Below are 23373 nucleotides of genomic sequence, written 5' to 3' on the forward strand. Positions count from 1 at the left end.
TGCCACTGTGTATATCAGTGGTTGAGAGATTGAATGTTTAAGGTGGTATATGGGGTGCTGATCAAACAGACTGTGCTGGGTGGTGTTGAGCTTCTTGAGTGTTGTTGGAGCTACACTCGTCTAGCCACATGAAGGATATTCCATCACATTCCTGACTTGTGATTTGTAGATGGCGGAGAGGCTTTGGGAAGCCAAGAGGTGAGCTACTTACCACAAAATTCCTAGCCTCTGATCTGCTCATGTAGTGACAATATTTATATAGCTGGTCCAGTTCAATTTCTGGTTAATAGAAGTCCCCAGGGTATTGCTAATAGGGGATTCAGTGATGGTAATGCCATTGAATGTCGATTTGGACATGGACTGCTTCAGTATCTAAGGTGTCACGAATTGTGCAATCATTAGTGAACATCTTCATTTCTGATCATACATTGGAGGGAAGGTCAATGATGAAGCAGCTGGGCTAGAACACTACCCTGAGGAACTCTTGCAGCGAGGTCCTGGGATTGGGATGGTTGACTTCCTACCATCTTTCATTGTGCTATTATGGTTCTATTCCATGGACTGGAACCCTGATTTGAGTAATCTCACCTGGTAGTTTAACCCTTGGAGTCCAGGTGTCATTCTGGTAAATCTGTACTGCACTCTCTCCAAAAGCAATATATCCTTTCTAAGATGTGGTGTACAAATCTCCCACAATACCCCAGGTGTGATCTATCCAAGGCTTTGTAAAGCTGAGGCATGACTTCTACCATTGGCATTCTGGCTCTCTAGATATAAAGGCCAGCATTCCAATAGCCTTTTTGATTATTTTTTGCAGCTGTTCATGACACTTTAATGATCCACATACCTGGATACCCTAGACTCTTTGCATTTCCACTGCTTCTGGCTTTTCACCATTTAGAAAGTACTCTGTTTCATTCTTTTTTAAACCTGAAGTGAGTGACCTCACACATTTGCCTACATTGAAATCCATTTGCCGGTTTTGCACATTTACTTCATCTATCAACAACTCTTCCTCTTGAAGTCCCTCTGGGCAATATTATGAGTTTGCCACACTGACGCAGAGCTCTACACACTGGAAGCACACATGTTTAAAATGACTCATCCTATTCCTGGAACTGCATCTTGTTGCACCAATTCTTTGCTCCCCTCTTTTCTTATGAACCATTCCACTGAACACTACCGTGTACTAAAAAGTTGGAAATATATCATCCCTGGCATCCAGCGTTGTTACAGTGCAAATGACAGTAATTATGTTGGATGATGAATTTCTGTCATTTGCATAGTATTTCAGCAAATTCGGGAGAAGATATTCTACAGAGTCCCTGATATTGCCCACTCCCCCTACCCCATTACTGTTGGCAGGAAATCCCGGAAGTGGAGTGAACAAGCAGAAGGCTGGCAAAGTGACTCAAAGGAACTGTCCATCACATTTTGTGATTATTTCATTTTCACAACCTTTATTAAATACTAGAATGTTTAAAAAGTTTAGTTGATGTCGTACCAACAACAAATTCCTTAATGTAATTAGATGAAATCTTTTATTCTAATGAAGACATGAGCTCACACTTTAGTTTAAATATCAGACAAAGAATTTCATACGAGTTTGTTACTAATATAGCACAGTTGCTTTATGCGGCTTTGCTGTACTTTAAAAGTTAATGACAGTAATTGCTATCACCTTCGCCCTCCATCTTAACCACAGGATAGCTGTTATTGAAGTGAATGGCTTTGAGCCAAAAATAATTTCCCAATTATCACCAAAAGATAAAAGCAGCGAATGGAGGCCTGCCCTTAAACCTGAATGCAATTCATGCAATTTGAACTCGTATGCCATAAAAGATAAATGCTTGTCATGCATAAACTGAAGACTAATGCTACATGCGCCTGTTAACCTTTATGATTTAATTCTTACACTTGATCACAGTAATAGCAACTGTGCAAATGCATGGTCTGCACTATTTTAATCTGGGGTAATTGTTCTGGCTTTGTGCAGTTAGGGGAAGCCTGACGTGTCAATGGTGCCTAATGGAATTTTGGGTGTGTTTTCCATTCAATTTTGACTGTTATTGTAAGTCAGGAAAAACATGCCCAGTGCACGACTGAATTTCCACTTTTCACTTCTGCTGGACGCGATTCCTGACAGGAAGGGTAAAATTGAAAGCTGGCCCTTATAGAGTGCAACTTGTTCTTAATTTCCATGTTCTCCTTGTTCTCACTCAAAAAGAAAACTGCACTGCTCAACATGACAGTTTCTCTCTCCCATCTTATCCTCGTATCTTAGCTCCTGGTTCGTTTGATGATTGAAGAAACAAAGCCAGTCTTGGGAGGTGGAGCCTTCAACATTGGAGCCTGGTTCTTGTGGCTTACTGTAATCTAAGAGAAACAAAAATATTGTGAACCATGAAAGAAATATAAATGATTGCAATTACTGCACTGCAATACAAACAATTCAAACTCACTGCACTTGAAAAATCAATGAGTTTTCCGTGTTTATTTAACGATGTGAAGGATGCTGTTTGCTTCAGTCTATGCAAAGATTTCATTTTAAGATATTTCTGCCTATGCACAATTACATTTAAATGCTGGACTGTGGGGGTTAACTAACTCTGCTAAGCTTAATGATTGTAGCTGGCTTAACTACATGTAGAAGGCGTGACGGGTTAGCTAAAAATAGACTGCATTCCTGAAGGGTATACAATGCAGGCAAACAACAGTTTCCCATAACAGCAGCTGCAAGGATTGTTTTTCTAGATGGAGACTGCATTCAAAAAACACTTCCAATAACAAGATAAGGGTTGAAATATATTTTTGATTTTAGAGTGTGCGTGTTCAGTTCAGTTCAGGTTTTAGATTAGAGGGACTGGCTTAGAAGCCAGTCTTCAAGTTCACTTTTTTTTTGCTTCTGTCATGTTAATTTTAAAAATTCTTTTCAATAAAAGAAAACCATTTTGAAACTCGTACCAGTGCTAATCTCACGTCTCTTCAAATGAATGAATGGACCCAACACAGTGCTTCTAATATCTTTGCACCAAAGGTACTGATAGAGTTGCACCACCACAAAAAATGATAGCCTGACCATTTTCCCAAATTCCTTCCAGTTATGAGGGTGAGATAATTAAGGAGATGCTCACAGAATAAAGAAGAGAGAAATCAGAGCCTGAGTCAACTTGGATCACTCACGCATCTCCTAGCTGCGAGTTTGATAGCAACATGGGCATGGGCCTGGAGATTATGCTGTCAGCTTTAGAATCTGATTTGTTGTGGGCTATTTTAATCCAAGAGAACCAGACCTGTTCAGTGAGGGTAATTCTGACTGTGACTGATGGTGTAGATCCAGCCACCTCTTATACATCTCCCAATTATTATTTCCGTTCATTGCTCCATAGTTGCCATGAAGCAATTTTTCTTTTGGTTGGGGGTAGGTAAATATCAATTTTCTGCCCAGAATTCAGAAAGATAATACAGAATTTGACTGCTCCGTAGGTGGTGGGCTGGGAGGCAGAGTGGCCAGTAAGATAGTGGGGAACTGTGTTGGGACAGCTTCCTGACGCAATCATGTCACTTGACAAATTTTCTGAGTGATGGGTTGGGTGGCGGATTGGTTGCCCACCCCGTGGAGGCCAATTTGCAAAATGAAAGTGTTAAGGCATTACTAAGCTTAAAGGGTTCATTGTACAGGGCTGCTGGTGTTTTGCCAATGACAGGAGACAGCAGCCTGAGAGGGACCATTAGAACCAGAGTTTACATGACCAAAAGAGGGTCCATGGGCAGGAATGGCGGTCTCCATGACTCCAAAGATCTGCACCTGGAGGGCTTTCCCCTCTGATCCTTAGCTGCTCGAATTTTGTTACTTTTACCCTATTTCTCTGGATGTGCCCAGAGGTCACTTGCCTGCCTCAGCAGTGCCCATCTCTCCCTCCAGTGTCTACCTCTCTCTGCAGTTACCACTTCTCCCTCCAGTGTCTACCTCTCTCTGCAATGCCCACCTCTCCCTGCAGCGTTGTTTAGGATTCAGAGCTGCCGGACCACTGATTGGGTTGATCGTGTCAGGAGCTCGCCAGCCATCTTTAATTGGACAGCAAGTCCATAGGCGGCCAATTAAGGGGCAGCCAATGGTAAAATCACTGAGCCAGTCCCACTGCTGGCAAGTGAGACCCACTGCTTGGGACCCACTGTCTGCCCCCGGCATTCGGGTCCTGAAGTTGTGGTAAAATTCAGCCCATATGGTCAGAAGTAACTAACTTAGATCTGCAAGTGCCAAATTTCTGAAATTAACTTTCACTGAGAAAATAGTAACATCTCTATATTACTGGAAAGAAGGGTTAAACAGCAAGGTTACCTTCATCATCCCACCTAGAGTAAGTGTCATTGCTGTAAATTTCATTCCTATGTTGTATTCTTACTTCGTTAGATTCATGTCTCAGAGAGGACATTCCAGTTTGAATTTACAAATGACAAAAAATATTATTTAGACACATATTCTAATCTAGGCTACAAATGCAAGTTATTCTTGATCACTGAGAACCTTCATGCTATCATGCAATTTTAACTTCTACCTTGGATTCAACATACTAAGAAAAGGATGCCTTTTACTGAACTAATCCTCGCATTTCCATAATGATGCCCACTGATCCTGCCCTAGCATTATCTTTCTTACTCTTTTTTTAAAACTGAAAAGACTGAGCAACTGACAAAATGACACTTCGTATGCTATGAAGCAACTTGAAGATTGAAATAGCAACCTTTTGTAATTCTCCCATGGTGCTTGCTTCATGATTTAAAAACTTAGAGAGAAAGCACATACGAAAAAGCTGTACATTTACAAACGTTAAGGGCAGAATTTTGTGATGACAGGGTTTCCTTCCCTGGAGCAGAGTTTATTGGCTGGAGATGGGGTTTCTGCCCCTCACTCTGGTTGGCCAGCAGTGGCTGCAGTGGTCAGGGCTGGGACAACAAGCAGTCTCCCAGATTCAAAGTCTTAAAGCCCAGGATGGAGGTAAGTGTGAGGGGCCTTACAGTAGAGGCCTGTGGGTGGTGGGGAGAGCGGGGGGTGGCGGGGGGTAGGGGGGTGAGGCAATCATGATGGCGAGCCCAACAAGGAATTGAGTACCCTGGGGTTAGATATTGGTGGTGGTAGTGCTGGGGGGGGAGGGGGAGGGGGGAAGCTGATTACAATAGGGAGCCAAGTAATGAGGATGCCTCCCCCCTTTACCTGAGTACAGAGATCTGCCAAGCTTCTTCCAGATCCACTTACTCCTCCTGCCGGCTAAATATTATAGCCAGGCTGCAAGCAGCCATTAATTAGCCATTAACTTGGCCTAGGCTGTCCCCCATAAAATTACGGGGCGGTCAGGGGCCAGCAGGAACGCCGCCCGGTAAATGTTACAAGTCCACCCCCGCCTGAAAACTTGTCAGTGGGTGACTGCCCTAACAGTCCACAATGGATACATCTAATTGTGTTGGCATACTTATCACATCATCGTTTGTGCTGTCCTCTCATTGAATTTTTGGATAAGATTTTGGCATCCCTCGAGACTCATATTTGCATGTAATTAGGTTAAAGGTTATGGGATGCTCCCTGTTACAAACGTTTTCCAGCTGCACATCTGTTTTAACACTCATTCCACTTCAAATTTAAATTTTTTCGAACAGAGTAAAGTCTAATTTAAGAGGCTACAATCCTGTGTAAAAGTGAGAGATCAAATCAGCAAAGTATATAACTGTTGCACAATGTGCCGAACTTTATTAGATTTGCATATTTTCTTCTTCATTTATTAGACATCCATAAATATATGCAGAGTGGAATTCTCCCATCTGAAACTGGTTCCTGTGACGGGGTTAGGGACAGGATGTGTTTCCCGCTGTGGAGGCTGACAGGAAACCATGCCATATATTACGTTCCCGACCTCATTACTTATGGAGGTGGAGATTTAGTGCCACATTCCATGGCAAGACGGGCTTGATGGTACACATCTGATTGTCATATCTGGGTGCCATATTTAAAAGGTGCCCAAAATCACTAATACGCCATTGAAGAAAGAAGGTGGACCTCTTGCAAAAAAAGGTTATCTCTAAGAATGTTCTGAGGCTGGAAGATGGACCTCCTCAATGACAGTAAATCTGGAAGATCCACCTATAGCTTCTCCCCCCACCCACTGGAATTGCTAATGGCCTCCATCCCAATTCCAGAAGCAGCCCCAGGCATTCATCAGATGAGTCCCGACTCCCGCATGCCACATCGTTCCAGACGTGTTCTGGACCAACGTGTTTTCCTACTGGCAGAGAATAGGGGGAAGATTCCGATTAGGCCTTCATCAGCACTCAATTAGCAGGACCACCAGTGGGTTTCCCGATCTGCCATGGCAGGCACTAACAGAAAGTCACATGGGAAATTCATGCCAGCATAAAAACAATTTTTGGGCTTCCCACCAAATTCTACCCCTGCCCGCCACTGAACCCATCAGTGGGGCCTTGGGAGAATTCTGCCCACAATTCTTTGTGGACCACATGTATTAACATAGAGGTTAACCTTTCTTTGCTTTTCATTGGGTTTTTGAACCGCTATTGGAACAGTCAACAGTAATGGTAGTTTTGTTAAGGGCATGTGATCTTACATACAAGGATTCCAGATGAGTCTGCATGCTGAAAGATGTGATACCCTCAGGGTGGAATTTTCCCATCCCTGCCACGGGAATTGTTGTGGGCGGGACATGGACCATGCAAAGGTCTGTTGACCTCGGGCAGAATTTTCTGGCCTTGGGGCGAGTGCAGCCGGAAAAAACCACCCTCAATGTTTAACACATAAAGATACAATGCAAGGAAGGCAATGGCGCAGTGGGACTGTCGCCTGACTAGTAATCCAGAGACCCATGGTAATTCTCTGGGGACCCAGGTTCAAATGCCACCATGGCAGATAATGAAATTTAACAACTCAATAAAAAATCTGGAATGATGTCCATTGAAATCATTATTGATTGTCATAAAAATCCATCTGGTTCACTAATATCCTTTAGGGAATGAAACCTGTCATCCTTACCAGGATGTGTGGGGTTCTTGATTATGCTGGCTACTTTTCTGAGGCAGTAGGAAGTGGAGACGGAGTCAATGGATGGGAGGCTAGTTTACGTGATGGACTGGGCTATGTCCACAACCCTTTGTAGCTCTGACAATATCCCGGCAATACAACTGAAGACTTGAGCTCCAGAACCTTCCATACCCCTAGCCATCTGTTCCAGTACAAATAAAACACCTACCTAGCAATGTGAAAAAATTGCCCAGGTATGTCCTATACACAAGAAACCGGACAAATCCAACCTAGCCAATTATCACCCTATCAGTCTGCTCTCAACCATCAGTAAAGTGATGAGATGGGTCATTGACAGTGCTATCGTGTGACTCTTACTCAGCAATAACCTGCTCACGGACACTCAGTTTACCAGAGTCATGCAGCCCCTGACTTGTTTCAAACATGGACAAAAGAGCTGAATGCCAGAGATGAGGTGAGAGTGACTACCCTTTACATCAAGGCAGCATTTGACCAAGTATGGCATCAAGGAGCCCTAGGAAAACTGGAGTCAATGGGAATTAGGGGGAAAATTTTCCACTGGTTGGAGTCATACCTGACACAAAGAAAGATGGTTGCAGTGTTTGGAGCTCAATCATCTCAGCTCCAAGACATCACTGCAGGAGTTTGTCAGAGTAGTGTCCTCGACCCAACTGTCTTCAGCTCCTTCATCAATAACCGTCCTTCCACCATAATGTCAGAAGTGGGGATGTTCGCTGATGACTGCACAATGTTCAGTGACTTCTCAGATACTGAAGTTGTACATGTCCAAACCCAGCAGGACCTGGACAATATCCAAGCTTGGGATAACAAGTGACAAGTAACATTCGTACCATACGTGCCAGACAATGACGATCTCTCACAAGAGAGAATCTAACCATCTCCCCTTGACATTCAATGCCATTACGGAGGGAAACTGAACTGGACTAGCCATATAAATGCTGTGGTGACCAGAGTAGGTCAAAGGCTAGGAATCCTGCAGTAAATAATTCACCTCCTGACTCCCCAAAGTCTGTCCATCATCTACAAAGCACAAGTCAATGGAATACTCACCACTTGCCTGGATGAGTGTAGTTCGGATGAGTGTAACTCCAACACTCAAGAAGCTTGACACCATCTAGGACAAAGCAGCCTGCTTAATTGCTACCCCTTCCACAAACATTTAAACATTTCACCACCAATGAACAGTGACAGCAGTGTGCACCATCTAAAGTAAAGTTTATTTATAAGTCACAAGTAAGGCTTACATTAACACTGCAATGAAACTACTGTGAAATTCACCGAGTCGAAATAGTCCGGCACTTGTTCAGGTCAATGCACCTAACCAGCACGTCTTTCAAAATGTGGGAGGAAACCGGAGCACCCGGAGGAAACCCACACAGACATGGGGAGAACGTGCAAACTCCACACAGACAGTGATCCAAGCCGGAATCGAACCCGGGTCCCTGGCACTGTGAAGCTGCAGTGCTAACCACTGTGCCACCATGCCACCCCACTAGATCTACAAAATTCACTGCAGGAACTCACCACGACTCCGAGAGACAGCACCTTCCAATCCCACAAACATTACCATCTAGACAAATAAGAGCAGCAGATAGCTGGGAACAATACCACCCTCCAAGTCACTCACCATTCTGACTTGGAAATATATCGCCATTTCTGCACTGTCATTGGGTAAAGATCCTGGAATTTCCTCCCTATCAGCACTGTGGGTGTAGCTACATTAAGAAGTCTCGCAACACCAGGTTAAAGTCCAACAGGTTTATTTGATAGCACAAGCCACAAGGTTTCAGAGCGCTGCTCCTTCATCAGGTGAGTGGGAGTTCTGTTCACAAACAGGGCATATAAAGACACAAACTCAATTTACAAAATAATGGTTGGAATGCGAGTCTTTACAGCTAATCAAGTCTTAAAGGTACAGACAATGTGAGTGGAGAGAGGGCCAAACACAGGTTAAAGAGAGGTGTATTGTCTCCAGCAAGGACAGTTAATAAGATTTTGCAAGCCTAGGCAAGTCGTGGGGATTACAGATAGCGTGACATGAACCCAAGATCCCGGTTGAGGCCATCCTCATGTGTGCAGAACTTGGCTATCAGTTTCTGCTCAGCAATTCTGCATTGTTGTGTGTTGTGAAGGCCGCCTTGGAGAACGCTAACCCGAAGATCAGAGGCTGAATGCCCGTGACTGCTGAAGTGTTCCCCAACAGGAAGAGAGCATTCCTGCCTGGTGATTGTCGAGCGGTGTTCATTCATCTGTTGTCGTAGTTTCTGCATGGTCTCCCCAATGTACCATGCCTCGGGACATCCTTTCCTGCAGCGTATCAGGTAGACAACATTGGCAGAGTTGCAAGAGTATGTACCGTGTACCTGGTGGATGGGGTTCTCACGTGAGATGATGGCATCCTGCAGAGGTTGCTGTGGCAGGGTGGTGTGGTGTCGTGGTCACTGTTCTCCTGAAGGCTGGGTAGTTTGCGGCGGACAATGGTCTGTTTGAGGTTGTGCAGTTGTTTGAAGGCAAGAAGTGGGGGTGTGGGAATGGCCTTGGCGAGATGTTCGTCTTCATCAATGACATGTTGAAGGCTCCGGAGAAGATGTCGTAGCTTCTCCCCTCTGGGGAAGTACTGGATGACTAAGGGTACTCTGTCTGCCGTGTCCCGTGTTTGTCTTCTGAGGAGGTCGGTGTGGTTTTTCGCTGTGGCGCGTCGGAACTGTCGATCGATGAGTCGAGCACCATATCCTGTTCTTATGAGGGTGTCTTTCAGCGTCTGGAGGTGTCTGTTGTGATCCTCCTCATCTGAGCAGATCCTGTGTTTACGGAGAATGGCTTATTTAACGTGTTTAGGGTGGAAGCTGGAGAAGTGGAGCATTGTGAGGTTATCCATGGGCTTGCGGTACAGTGAAGTGCTGAGGTGACCGTCCTTGATGGAGATGCGTGTGTCCAAGAATGCATCCGATTCCGGAGAGTAATCCATGGTGACTCTGATGGTGTGGTGGAACTTGTTGATGTCATCATATAGTTGTGGCTACATCTCAGAGACTGCAGCCATTCAAGAAGGCAGCTCACCACCACCTCTCAAGGGCAACTAGGGATGGGCAATAAATGCTGGTCTAGCCAACGATGCCCAAATCCCATAAATGAATTAAAATAATACTTACTTGCTACAGAAAAACAGATGACAAGACTTGAAATGGATTTTTAAATCCCTTATACAGGATAGCTTATCTTTTCTCAATGTAATTATGTATCCAAAAATTGAGAGCACATTTAACATTGATTATACCAGTTAGCACATAAAAATAGAAAGTTTCACTTATCTAATTATATAGATTAGTAATAGATATATACGGTGGTATATACATTGGAACACCGAAATGCTTTCAAACTTGAAAGACTTGCCTCAGAAGGTGCTAGAAGAGGAGGTCAATTATTATACACACTTTAGATCAGTGCATTTTTGCATTCAAACATTTGGTGTGACAGCACTACTGTAGCAACATTGGAGTATAAAGCATAGCTTTATGTTTGGCTAGCTTGTCTGACCCTCACATTTACATGTCCTCATTGTTCATGATTTAAAACTTCTCTCCAGGATCCCTGATATTGCTATCATAGAGTGGCCAATTTTTGGGAGGACACAACAACTTAAAAGGCCCCTTCTGCAGCCTAGGATTACAAGTTCTGGCAATCTGCTTCATCTCTTGAACAGTAGTTAGCACCAATGGTTTGCTCCACTCTGGAGGAAGAAGTAACAATTATGGCAAACTAAAAGTGGTAAAAGTAGGTATGTTTTATATGTTGGCACTATTATTCCTGAAGATGTTTCAGACATGTAGTGCTGTCCATGGAGCTGTTGACTGAAGAGTTGCTAACCCATATTGCCCATTGAGTTGCCACAACATATTACAAACATCTAACATTATGTGGCAATAATTTGATTTGAAGATGGCATTTAGGAACACAAAACCAGATTAAATGGTGTTTTAACCAATTTTGAAAAGCAATGAACGACAATTTAGCAAAAAGAAAATAATAAATTTTAAACTTCATACCTTAAAGGCAAGCAACAGTTGGTTAATTGAAGATTATATAAATAATGTGTGCATGACAACCCATCAATGTTTTCCATATATGTTTGTGATACAACAACCTCTAAGTTTAAGACCATAAAATATCTACTTCTGTCAAAGTTACCTTCAGTGAAGATCTTCTTGCCACTTAATGTTCAGGTATTTCAAACAAAGTAATGTACGGAACTATAATACATTAACAGTTTCAATGCAATTATCATCTTAATCAGTTAAATTAACTTAGTCTGTGTAAAAAGACTGCAATGTGGAGATGTGATGTTTCATTTTTAATATTTCACTTCACATAGGTCATGCATGAGATAAAATCTTGTTTAAGTGTATTTGCTCTTTAATAATTGCTTTTCACCAAAGCTATCCATATGTCTCTTTTAGTATGTGATACTGTGCTTCACACTTTATATCTGCAATTTTCTCAAACATAAAATTAAATCAAACAAGACATTTTTAAGGGCTTGTTATGCTTTAAGCTAATTAAAAGCTGGCATTTTCTCTGTGACCATTGGAACTGTTTTTAGATAATAGATGATTCTCATTATTAAATAAAAAGGTCACATCTTGCCTTAAGCCAATGAAGCAACGAGGGCCTGTTTCAAATACAATTCGACATATTTCTTTGGTGACTTAATTCAAACAAAAGATATCAATCACACAGTAATCATCAGCCTACTCTTCACTGTTACTAACTAGAGAAGAAATACTGATAAGATCAGTATTTACTAATGTATTCCATTATGTGGAAAATAGACTTATATCAGCAAACCAAAACATGATCGAACTTTGAATGATCTGTCAGAAACAAACGCTCCCTGAATTTCCTTGGCAACTTTCTCCCCTCCATCTCTTCGGAAGGCATAGATTCCAGATGGGGCAAGATTCCATTGGCACATAACGGCCATTGATATGCCATCAATGTGGCCATACTTTATATGAATCCTAACACCCTGTATGTTGACAAGGTATTCAAATATGGGGGCATCACTTTTGAGCTAAATTCCACCTTCATTGTTCACATGGATAACAATAAAGAGTGGGATCCCTAACTGATGTTTCCTTATCTAGTCTTGGGGTGCGGAAACCTTTGCAGACACTCACCTGAAATCACGTAACTCAGCATGCGTTGGATTCAAATCTGGGGTCTTCAAGCCTATACAGCTCAGTTACATGTTTTTTTTAATAACTAAGGTATCGGGGGAAGTTGAATTTATCCTGAAATTCTTTGTGAGGTGACATTCTGGATTATTGAACCTTTATTTTTCAAGCCGAACAGAGTAGCACAGAAAACTGCTGTCAGCATACTGTAAATTCAAATGTTTCTTGGTTCACATGTACCATCTGGTGTTGTGCCACTTGGCAGAAGAACATGCTTCTCCAAATCTGCTGTCTTTTCAGCAAAGTGTAGAAAGAGCTACAGGATGAAAAAGCACAAGAGATGGGTGTAATCCTTAAGGGATTATTGTTGATTTGTACAGCAAGAATGATCAACCATAACCCTAAGGATCAAGGAAAACAAACTGGATCCACATTGTCAGAAGTGCAAGCAGCTTTTTAGGGCATATTTGCTTTCATGTTCAGCGTTCAAAATAGATTTTTTGAAGACATCTATTTTTTGATGCAATATTACTAAGAACAATATGCTAGATGTGGAGGATTTCTTACAAGTGTACCGCAGAGAAAGGATCAAGAACAGATGAGAGACAGAAAGGGAAGCAAGCTTGCATTGCTCACAAGCAACTATTCGACTCCTATAAAGCTGGAAAAAAAACTTGTATCCAGTGAGTGGGGTTTCTTCATCAGTGAAAGTGAATAGTCTTTTATATGGAGGGGCAAATTCTAAAAAAAATATTAAAGTGTTCAACTGTCGTGATCAAACCATTCCTGGTGCTGTATAGGAATTCTTCACATCACATGCCCTTGTTCTTCTCTTATGTCTTTGACATACTTGTAACAACAAACTACATATGCCTTCACTAGCCACTTCTCTCTGTTCTCCCCTTACACCACAAGTTAACCCATATCACATGCTGAAAACATCAACACCTCTATGTGACTTTAGCTTTGCTGAACATGTACCTGTGTACGTGGCGCTGTGCCTATCTACAGAGTAGAAGTGAGGTCCACACCAGTGATTCACCGGCCACAAGGGCGCAGGAACTAAGGCAGTTGAAGGCCCAGGATACCAAACAAACTTGATGGTCATTCATTAGAAAATGTTAGGCCAGTTAACCTGCCCAGGATGCATCATAGTTCTGCTTTAGCTTCTATCAGGTCTTTGCACATAGATTGTAGACAAATCTATCTAACATGAAATGAGAGGTCAGCTTCATTAACAGGACTGCGGTGCTCACCACGATGGAATCTTTGGACACTGCCTTCTTCAGTGGCAATTCACACAGCAGAGATGGAAGCTCAGAGTGTTGCCATTTGGAATGGGGGGAGGGGGTGGAGAAGGGGCCCAGTGTTGTCAGGGCTTCCAGAGTAACACACCATCCCTGCACACTATTCTCATGCAGAACTGGAGGAGTGTTCAAACGCAGCACCAGAAGATATTGTTAAAATTCATTCCTGCGATGTAAGCATCGCTGGCAAGGCCAACATTCATTGTGCAGCCCTGGTTGCCCTTGAGAAGGTGGTGGTTAGCCGCCTTCTTAAACCGCTGCAGTTCATGTAGTGTAGGCACACACACAATGCTGTTAGAGAGTGCCAGGATTTTCTCCCAGCAACAGTGAAGGAATGGCAATATAATTCCAAGGATGGTGTGTGACTTGGAGGGGAACATGTGGTGTTCCTATGCATCTGTTTCCCTTGTCTTTCTAGGTGGTATAGGTCACAGGTTTTGAAGGTGCTGCCACAGGAGCCATAGTGAGTTGCTGCAGTGCACTTTGTACATAGTACACACTTCAACCACAATGCACCAATGGTACAGGGAGTGAACATTTAAGCTGGAAGATGGGGTGCTGGTCAATTGGGCTTCTTTGTTCTGGATGGCCACTCATCAGAAACATGCCTGTTGTCCTCTCTCAGAATGCTTGCTCTCCCACCATCACTACACCAGCACTGTTGTTAGTGACACCACAGCTATCTTCAATGTCTTTAATGTAACCTCAGAGACATTCTAACGTCCAAAACATAGCCACTGGGATAGGAGCAGTAGAATAAGTAAAGGGCAGACATTAAGGAGTTTCTCAGAGGTGATTTGCAATTATTCCTGTAAATTATTATCCCCAAATGGAATAAAGTTGCTGAAGTAGTATTAGTAGTAGGAAACGGAATTCAAATTAAATCAAGGTGAACAATTTATTGAATGAATCAATTCTACCAGGATATCTGTAACCACAATCAAAATATTTCTAAAACCGTCAAATTCATTAGCCGCCGCAAAGAGAGGGAGGAAACCTCCGGCTAATGAATTTGACAGTTTTAGAAATATTTTGATTGTGGTTACAGATATCCTGATAGAATTGATTCATTCAATAAATTGTTCACCTTGATTTAATTTGAATTCTGTTTCCTTTCACATTTCAAAATGACCACTACCGACACCAACAATTCACATTTCAAACTCAGTGTTTAAGTCGACCCCTGCTTTTGGAAGGATTTTTTATACACCGCACTGTATGGTAGTCTCTTCTTTACTGTAATAAACAAGACTAAGAATGAACTTAGCATCACATCATATTAGATCACGGAAAGGGGTTATTTCATATTAATGGTATGATTAGATTTCCGTTTTCATTGAATTTCTTTCAAATGAAATTACCTTCGGAAATTCCTTTCTGCTAAAGTTTACATGTCTAGTTAATAACAGCCATTGCTGCAAGTTCACTTTGCAGAGTATTCATCTGTTACAAATATCATTACAGCAAATGGAGAGACAAGAGAAAATGCATTCTTACCATAAGAAGGTACACAGCTTTAATTGTTAGATTGATGAGAATTAACTTTCTTTCTCTTGTACAAAATATCAGTGAGCAAGCTGTGACCAAGTTGGTAACATTCTCACCTCTGAATCAGAATTAAGGTTCTGGATTCAAGTCCCACTCCAGGACTTGAGGACAAAAATCAAGGCTGACGCTCCAGTACTGCACTGAGGGAGTGCTGCACTGTTGGAGTGCTGCACTGTTGGATGCACTGGGCGGAATTTCACGAGATTCTTTTCTAAGTATCTAGCTAGCGTGAAAAAGGGAGAGTTGCTGATCCATTTTTTGGGTGAGTTTTCGCTCCCAATTTTATGCACTCAGCCTTTGAAAAAACGGACTAGACTGTTTCTAGCCACTGGAGGCAGTGGGCGGGGCTTAATTTGCCAGATAGCCAGCAGCTCAGATTAGAGCCACAAACTGCATAGCGCAGAAAAACTGGAAAAAACCCAGCTCTGCTGACAGAAACCCCTCGGGACAGATACAGCATCCCCCTCATCCCACCAACATCGGAGACCACCCCTCAACATTACTGACCCATTACCACATCCCCCCCCCCATCCCCGGACTCCAGGCACATGGCCCCCTCATCATCCCCCCTGGTCCCGAAGACTGACTGACATGACCCTCTCTCTTTCCCTTACCCCCCCGATCATCACAAAGGCACAAATTCATCGTCCCCCACCCTCACACCTCCATCAGCACACCTGCAACTGCTGACTTGGCTTTCCCTTCATGGTAACAAGGCAAACTGCATTAAACTCACTGGAATGCTCTAACAGGCACCTGACTTGCCCAAACTGCCTGCAGCTGGTCTGTCCCAACAAAGGAAAGCTCCATGAGAACCGCAAGGATGGACAGACAAGCAGGCAGTGCAGGAACAAATGGCCTCCAGGAAGACAGCTTCCTGTTTATCGAATGCAGATCTGGCCAGGTTGCTGGAGGCAGTGGAGGCAAGGCTGGACACCCTCTTCCCCCCCCAGCAGGATGCCATCCCAGAGAAAGGGATGGAAATGCAGCCTGGGGGAGGCAGTGGCAGCATGTGTTAGTGCTCGGGCACTGGCCAGGAGAACCGGGAAGCAGTGCCACAAAATATTGAATGATCTCATCCGGGCAGCAAGGGTGAGTGTTTTACCTCATCTAGCACCTTCCTCCTAAATGACCCCAAATCTCCCCACCCCCAGCACCCTGCATGTTTTCAGTCCGTGACCCCCAAGCACCTCCCTTCTCCCACCCAAGAGTATAACAACTCTTGCCCTCTGAGGACCACCCCCGATACCCTGCAGGACTCATGTCATCAGATTTTACATGGCTCTTCCTGTCCCCACAGGAGAAGAATACCCATAATCGCTGGCAGGGGCCGAAGACAGGGGTGGTGTGCCTGAGATCTGGGCCCTCACCCCCTTTGAGGAGCGGGCACTGGAGCTTGCGGGAGAGGAGGGGATGCAGACCATTAGCGACAGCATGGTCGGGCCGGAGCATAGAAATAAGCACCTGCCAATCCTCCGCTTGTTGGAGAAATTTCAAGTAAGCTGCATGCAGCCCAGATTCCGCTCACTCCCTTGCACTTAACCTTGTGTCCTGTGTTGCAGGAAGGGACCCGACATGCCCAGGCCGTGTAGCATCGCGGCCCCCACTGCTGCTCCCACCCATCCTGCCCGTGACAGCTTGTAAGACTCCTGGGAGGAAGCGGATAAAGGGACCTCTGAGGCCGGCACTAGGTTTACGTCAGCTTCCACCTCGCAATTCACCGCCCCAAAGACTCTCATATCTATGGGTCAAGTTAGTGGCGAGGCATCTGGGTCATTCTCTGGTGCACACAACACACCTGCTGATGTACATTGGGTGGAAGAGGGAACGTTCGAGGCCTCTGGCATGCGGTGGCCTGCCGGAGGTGAGGACTCAGCTGGCCCCAGGCTACATGCTAGCCCTCTGTGATCACTTCTCCCTCAGCTGTTGGAGATGCAGCAACAGAGCCAGGGAATGCAGGAGGGGCTGACGGCCACACTGGACCGACAGAGGCTGTTGGGAGGAGTCCCACAGCTTCCAGGTGGACCAGCTATTGCCTGTCTTGCATGCTTCCCAGGCCAACACTGCAAGGGTGGCATCTGCAGTGGAAAGCCTGGGGCAGGGATTCCTCACCATGTGTGACAGGCTCCAAGCGATGGCCGAGTCACAGCAGGCCACGGTGGAGTCCCAGAGGACCATTGCCCAGTTACAGCGGGTCACAGTTAAGGGCCCCAACAGGCTTCTTGAGATTCTGTGGCCTGTGGCTTAGAGGCTCACGAGCTTGTAGGAGACCCAGCGGGACAGCGCTGAGACACAGCGGGCTATGGCTGCAGCCTTTGAGAACGTGGCCCACTCCAGAGGGTCATGGCTGAGGGGTTGCAAAGCTTGCAGGAGACCCAACGGGACAGCGCTGAGACACAGCGGGCTACGGCAGCAGCCCTTGAGAACATGGCCCAGTCACAGAGGATCACGGCTGAGAGGCTGCGGAGTGTGGTCCAGTCTCAAAGGACACTAGCTGCTGCCATTGATAGATGGCCCCGACTCAGAGGGCCATCGCAGAGGGCTCGACCACCATGGCAAGAGCCCAGGACTGACAGGGCCAGATGACGCTGGAGCTTCTGGAGCTCACTACAGAAGAACCACTGTCCCACTGTATGACCCAGGTGTCCACAGGAACCCCGAGGGAGGAGGAAAGGCGTGCCGGGCCAGGGCCTTCCACCCAGGAGACTGCAGCTGTGACTGCGCCTTCTGACTCCCCCCTCCCTGACACTGGGACATCTCAGGGGCAGCAGGATGAAGAGGGTGTTATGGATACACCCCTGGAAGCAGGCCAGGGCCCTCAAGGTCCAGGCCCTCCAGAGGATGCTCGCCAAGGGCATCGCAGGCCACGGGACACGGTAGGTAGCTGGCCACTCCCATCTCTGATGTACATCCTGGGGAGACACCGAGATGTAGTGGTAGGCCATGTAAGGTTCAAAAGTTGCAGCAGCACTAAGATGGCACGGGTGAAGCGCAGCACTCGGTAGATAGAATATTTAGGCACTTTAAAATCTCAGGTTCACATGTTTTTATATTTTCACTTATTTTGAAAGCACTTTTATTGGCAAAAATAAATGTTATTTCACCCCACACCTGTGATGAACTTGTCTCTAATTAGCCTCTAACAGGGATGTACTTACCCCGATGGTCGCCGGAGGGACCTGCATATTGATGTCAGTGGGGGAGGTCCCTCAAAGCACTGCTACTGAGAACATCAAGGCTCACAAATAATTCACTGGCTACAGCGGGTGGCATGCATTGGCAGCAACTTACAACATCTGCCATGGCATCCCCAGAACCCACGAGAAATCCCTCCCCCCTCCCCACCCACTCCAGGGTCCTGCATGGGGGTTTAGTGCTCTGTTACCCACCAGGCAGGTGCCAGCGTGCTGGCAGAGCTCAGGTAGGAGTCAGACTAGATTGCACCAGGGCATCATCACAATAGCGCGTAGTGAGTCGTCACTGCCTTCCTGCCTGCCACAGAAACTTGCTAACACAGTGTACCCAGGCCCACCACTATGGTGTTACGATGTTGTAGGAATTGTAGGACTCCAAGGAGTGGGGTGGGGGGGTGAATAGAACCCATGTGCGGCAACACAGGCCCCTGGTGGACAAAGCATGCGGTGATCAGCGCCTCCCCTGCCACCCTCGCATGTCTGACCCTTGCTGCCGCCAGCCCTCCAACGCCTAGGTGGTGTTGCACATCATTGTCTTCTTCCTCTTCCTGCTGGTCGGCCTCCTCCCCAGCGATGCCCGGCTGGTCAACCTCCACGTCCTCCTCCTTCTCCAAAAGGTCCCCTCGCTGCTGCACCAGTTTGTGTAGGGCACATGACACCACCACAATGCAGGACAATATCAGGAGGCTATTTTGGAAGGCCCCACCAGAACGGTCCAGGCACCTGAACTGCATTTTGAGGAGCCGTATGCACCGCTCCACTATTGAACTGGTGGCAACGTGGGCCTCATTTTCATCAGGTCTCCGCATCAGTCTCAGGCCTACACACAGGCGTCATCAGCGAAGTCTGAAGCGGGTACCCCATGTCCCTCACGAGCTATCCCTGCACCCTGGGCTCCTCCTCAAAGGCCGCTGGGATATCCGAACTCCTCAATATGAAGCTGTCACGCACAATGCTGGGGTGTTGGCGCAGGCATGCATGATATTCAGCTGATGGTCACACAGCAATTGCACATTTATTGAATGGAAGCCCTTTCTAATCACAAATCTTCCTGGATTCTTCATCGGGGCCTTGATGGTGACGTGGTTGGAGTCTATAATTCCCTGCACATTTGGCATCCCCGCGTTGGCCGCGAATCCTGCAGCCCAGGTCAATTCAATATACTGGCCAGTCTGGGCATACCGGGCATCTGTGACCTTCTTGACACACTTGTGGGCGGATGGTTTTAGAAATGCCCCAAAGGTCTCCACTGGCGGTCTGAAAGGACCCGGTGGCACAAATGTTTAAGGCGGCCATCACTTTTACCGCCACTGGGAGTGGGTGCCCCGTGCCCCAAGGTGCCAGGTCCTGCAACAAATGGTACAAGTGTCACACTATCTACTTTCAGAGCCGGGGCTGTCGGCGGCATGCAATGTCCGACAGTTGCTTGGAGGACACACGCGTGTGGAACTACCGGGATCTCTGCTCCCTCCTTCTCCTGCCCCCCCTGCCCCCACTTGGAGGCGAATGGTGGCTACGTCCTGCCTCTGGTGGCCATCTCCCTCTACTCCCTACTTACCACTTACGAGTGGTAAGGCCTGGGCCTCCTCAGTCCGCAATTCATCCTCCTGCTCCTCCCCCTCAGTTCCAGCAGCAACCAAAAGAACAGAAAGATCAATGGGTTGCATTGCAAAAGCCATCCCGTTAATCTGAAGCGGGGGGGGGGGTGGATTTGGGGAAGGGGAGAGACAGATGGAGAGGTCACAGATCTCTGCTCGCCCCCAGGTCAGCAACACACACTCCCCATAACCGCCCCCCCCCACAGCCCCCCAGCAACACACACTCCCCATACTCCATCCCCCCCCCCCCCATAGACCCCCAGCAACACACACTTCCCATATTCTTCCAGCTCAACATATTCCCCATACCCCTCTGCAGATCCCAGAATGGCAACATAGCCCCCCCACTCACAAACACACACCCAAAACCCATGCAGTGGTGGTCACAGACAGTGCTGCTTGACAAGTCCTGAGGCTGCAGCACTGTCATTTCAGAGAGTTTCCACTCCATCCCCCACCTGTAACAATGCTTGCTGCTGCCAGCACTAGGACCCAGAGTCAGCACTAAGACCTGAGGTCAGCGCTCTGACCCAGGTCCATGCTGAGAGGCCGAGGTTGGATCCCATGAACAACAACAGCCACCCAGGTCCCCCACACACTCGCAGGCCCCCAACCCGAAATGCAACATGGCCACCACGTAACAATCCCCTCTGAGCAGCATGGAGCAGTTTGAACGCAGAACCTTACCTCCTCGCTCACCCTCACTGATCAAGCACCTGAATCCGACTTTTATAGAGGAGGTATTTTCCTGACCGATCCGGCTGCAGCGAGTGAGGTCATTAGGGCAGGTGAGCTGGGACAACTGGGAGTGAAGCTCACTAATTACACTGTGATGAATGCAAAAAAATGCAAATTGACGTTCTGCTCATTTTGGGCAGGCTCCTGATCGTGCCGATCTTTTTTGGTAAACTGGGAATGGACGCGAAAATGGGCTTGTCACATCTCACCTGATTTTATGACATTTACCCGCCACAAAACCGGCATGACGAGTGGCGGAATTTTATGGCCTCGCTCGTCCTGGAACCGTAAAATCCCGCCCAAGGTTAACGGACCTTCCCATGGTTCGCCCCTCGCCAGCTCTGATTCCCGTGTTATTGGGGAGGGGGTGGTAAAATTCGGCCGAGATGTTCAAATGCCCTATCTGCCCTCAGGTGGACATAAAAGATCCCAGGGTACTATTCTACAGAAGAGATGGACGGGGTTAAATCTCAGTATCACAGCTAATCTTTATCCTCAATCAACATCTCAGAAACACACTCCTTGGTCACAATCACATTGGGAGCTTCCTTTGCACAAATTGGCTGCCTTGTTTCCTATATTCCAACAGTGGCTTCAAAAGTGTTCAAATTGCCGTGAAGCTCTTTGAGTTGTTTGGTAGTCATGAAAGGCACTGTATAAATACAAATTTTTCTTTCTTTCGCAAACATCTCATGATCCTGTAAGTGCTTGACAAAATACATGTGCTTTGATTGATAATTAAACACAGGATATGACCTTATTAATTGCAGACTGAAATCTTCATCAGGACATTTAGCTGGTAAGTATAGATATATCAGCTGTGGTTTTGTTGATATGGGAAATAACCTGCATGGTACCTGCATCAACTCACTTTTGATGAGAAAATATAAAACAACACATTGTCTAATACACCATTGCAGCAATTGGAAGCTAATGGATTTTCACCTGACTTTGTTGCCTGTATAAAATGGCTACTTTTCTGAACACACTTGAGAGCAAAGACATTAATGTAGCCCTCAAGTGTCTAACCGTAGAGAATGAATCATAGATAAGCTATTTCAGGATTAATATCTTGCAATATTTAGGAAAAAAACCCTAAATTTAAATTTTAATATGCCCAAGTGAGCAAGATTTTTACTCATTATTTCCATAGTTTGTTTTTCAGATGGCGCTGTGCCATGTACTTGCATAATAAAATTTATTATGGTAATTCTTATATTCAGTTGTAAGCGTGTCCCCAGTTTTTCAGTCATACATTTCATATTAACTACCATTTAACCTTTAACTAACAGCAAACAGCTCACACCTACCCCACAGGGATCTTTCAAGCATTGTATCAACTTTCCAATACCAATCATATTAAAACTTGAAAATACCAGATTGACTATTAAAAAGTATTCCACGACCTAAATCTAACTTTCACAAAGTCCACTTTATCCTTACCAATCAATGCAGAAAGGGTGAAAAATAGATAAGACGACATATTGATTTTAAATCCAAACTTTCGAAGAAAGTATACCTGTAAATACCAAATATATACCTCCAAGTTGTTAACAGTCTCCTTAGACCAAAGGAATGGTCATAGCTGAGGAGCTTAAAGACTAAACGTACCTGTTTGCCATTTAGATATAAGGAATTCCATTATCAACATCAAGTTGATACTGTAACAATGTTAAAGATCTTACTCCAGGTTAAAAAAAAGTCTCAAAAAAATTATGTATTTATTAAGGCCCAAAATATGAGCCAGTATTTTATTGTCCCACCCTGGTGTGTCTTCCCCCGGGCAGAAGTGGCAGGTCATTTAAATTGCCATTTACTTGGGTGGGATTGCAATATCCTGCAGGGTGGGAGGGACCGTAAAATCCTGGTCATGGTGTTCTTAAATGTAATTGCAATCTTTGGGTGATGATAGATATTACCTCTGTAATTTAGATCACATGAATAAATGGTGCATGTCTATTGTAACCAGCATTTTTGAATGTATTCAACCAGTTACAAATTGTACTTTTGGCAATTTTGGGGGAAATCAGGACACAATGTATTATTTATGATTTTCAGCATTATAATACGGAATGGTACACGATGTGGTACACAATGTGCTGTGCGGTGAAATACCAGTAACATCCACATTCTCAAATGTAATATTCATTCATTCCCTGATTTATACTGGAATGAGGAAATTTTGCCACATAATGCCTTGTGCAGTCAATGCGGATACAATCAAAATTATATAGGGCACAGATTATTCAAAAAACATGAAACACTTGTTCCCATAATTCTTAATGCAAAGGGAATCAACTTTTCCCATGAACTGCCTTTTTCAGAGTGAAGCTAAAATAATTAAGATTCCTAAAAATTTGTAACAATAATCATATTGGTACCGTTCTTGGTGAATATAATGTTAACCTTTAAAATGGTTAAATACTTATTGTTTCTAATATGGCTTTAGAGGTTTTGCCGACTGGAGATGGGAGTGTTTTGTTTCACCAGATGTTCAGCAAACCCTATTATTGTGATCATATTGGCTTTTCATCCTGGTCGCTTCAGATGGTTTGTTAGCTTCAGGTCCTTATCCATTCAGTACATACATTTTTGATGCGCACTTCACTTTGTTCTGATTTTATCCTCATGTCGCATTCTCATTGTTCTCTTGTTATTCCTCATTATTATTTTCTTAATTTAAATTCAAGAAAAAGTTTGAAAGTCACTTTTGCTTATCCAAATGCATTGCACTGAGATCTATCA

General features: G+C 45.0%; 1 protein-coding gene across 6 annotated transcripts in view; it reads right to left on the reverse strand.

Annotated features, from left to right (window-relative positions):
* Nucleotides 1–1438: 1438 nt before the first annotated feature.
* Nucleotides 1439–23373, reverse strand: part of dgkb (diacylglycerol kinase, beta) — a 679678-nt gene continuing 657743 nt past the window's right edge. For 4 of the 6 annotated variants that reach the window (XM_078228136.1, XM_078228146.1, XM_078228117.1 and 1 more), the window contains one exon: nt 2281–2376. In XM_078228136.1, coding sequence (XP_078084262.1) covers nt 2281–2376 — 96 coding nt within the window. Of the gene's footprint in view, nt 2377–23373 lie in introns of all 6 variants that reach the window. The other 2 variants (XM_078228107.1, XM_078228097.1) reach the window with 1 other exon arrangement.

This window comes from Mustelus asterias, chromosome 2 (genome assembly GCF_964213995.1).
Source record: "Mustelus asterias chromosome 2, sMusAst1.hap1.1, whole genome shotgun sequence".
NCBI classification, from domain to species: Eukaryota; Metazoa; Chordata; class Chondrichthyes; order Carcharhiniformes; family Triakidae; genus Mustelus; species Mustelus asterias.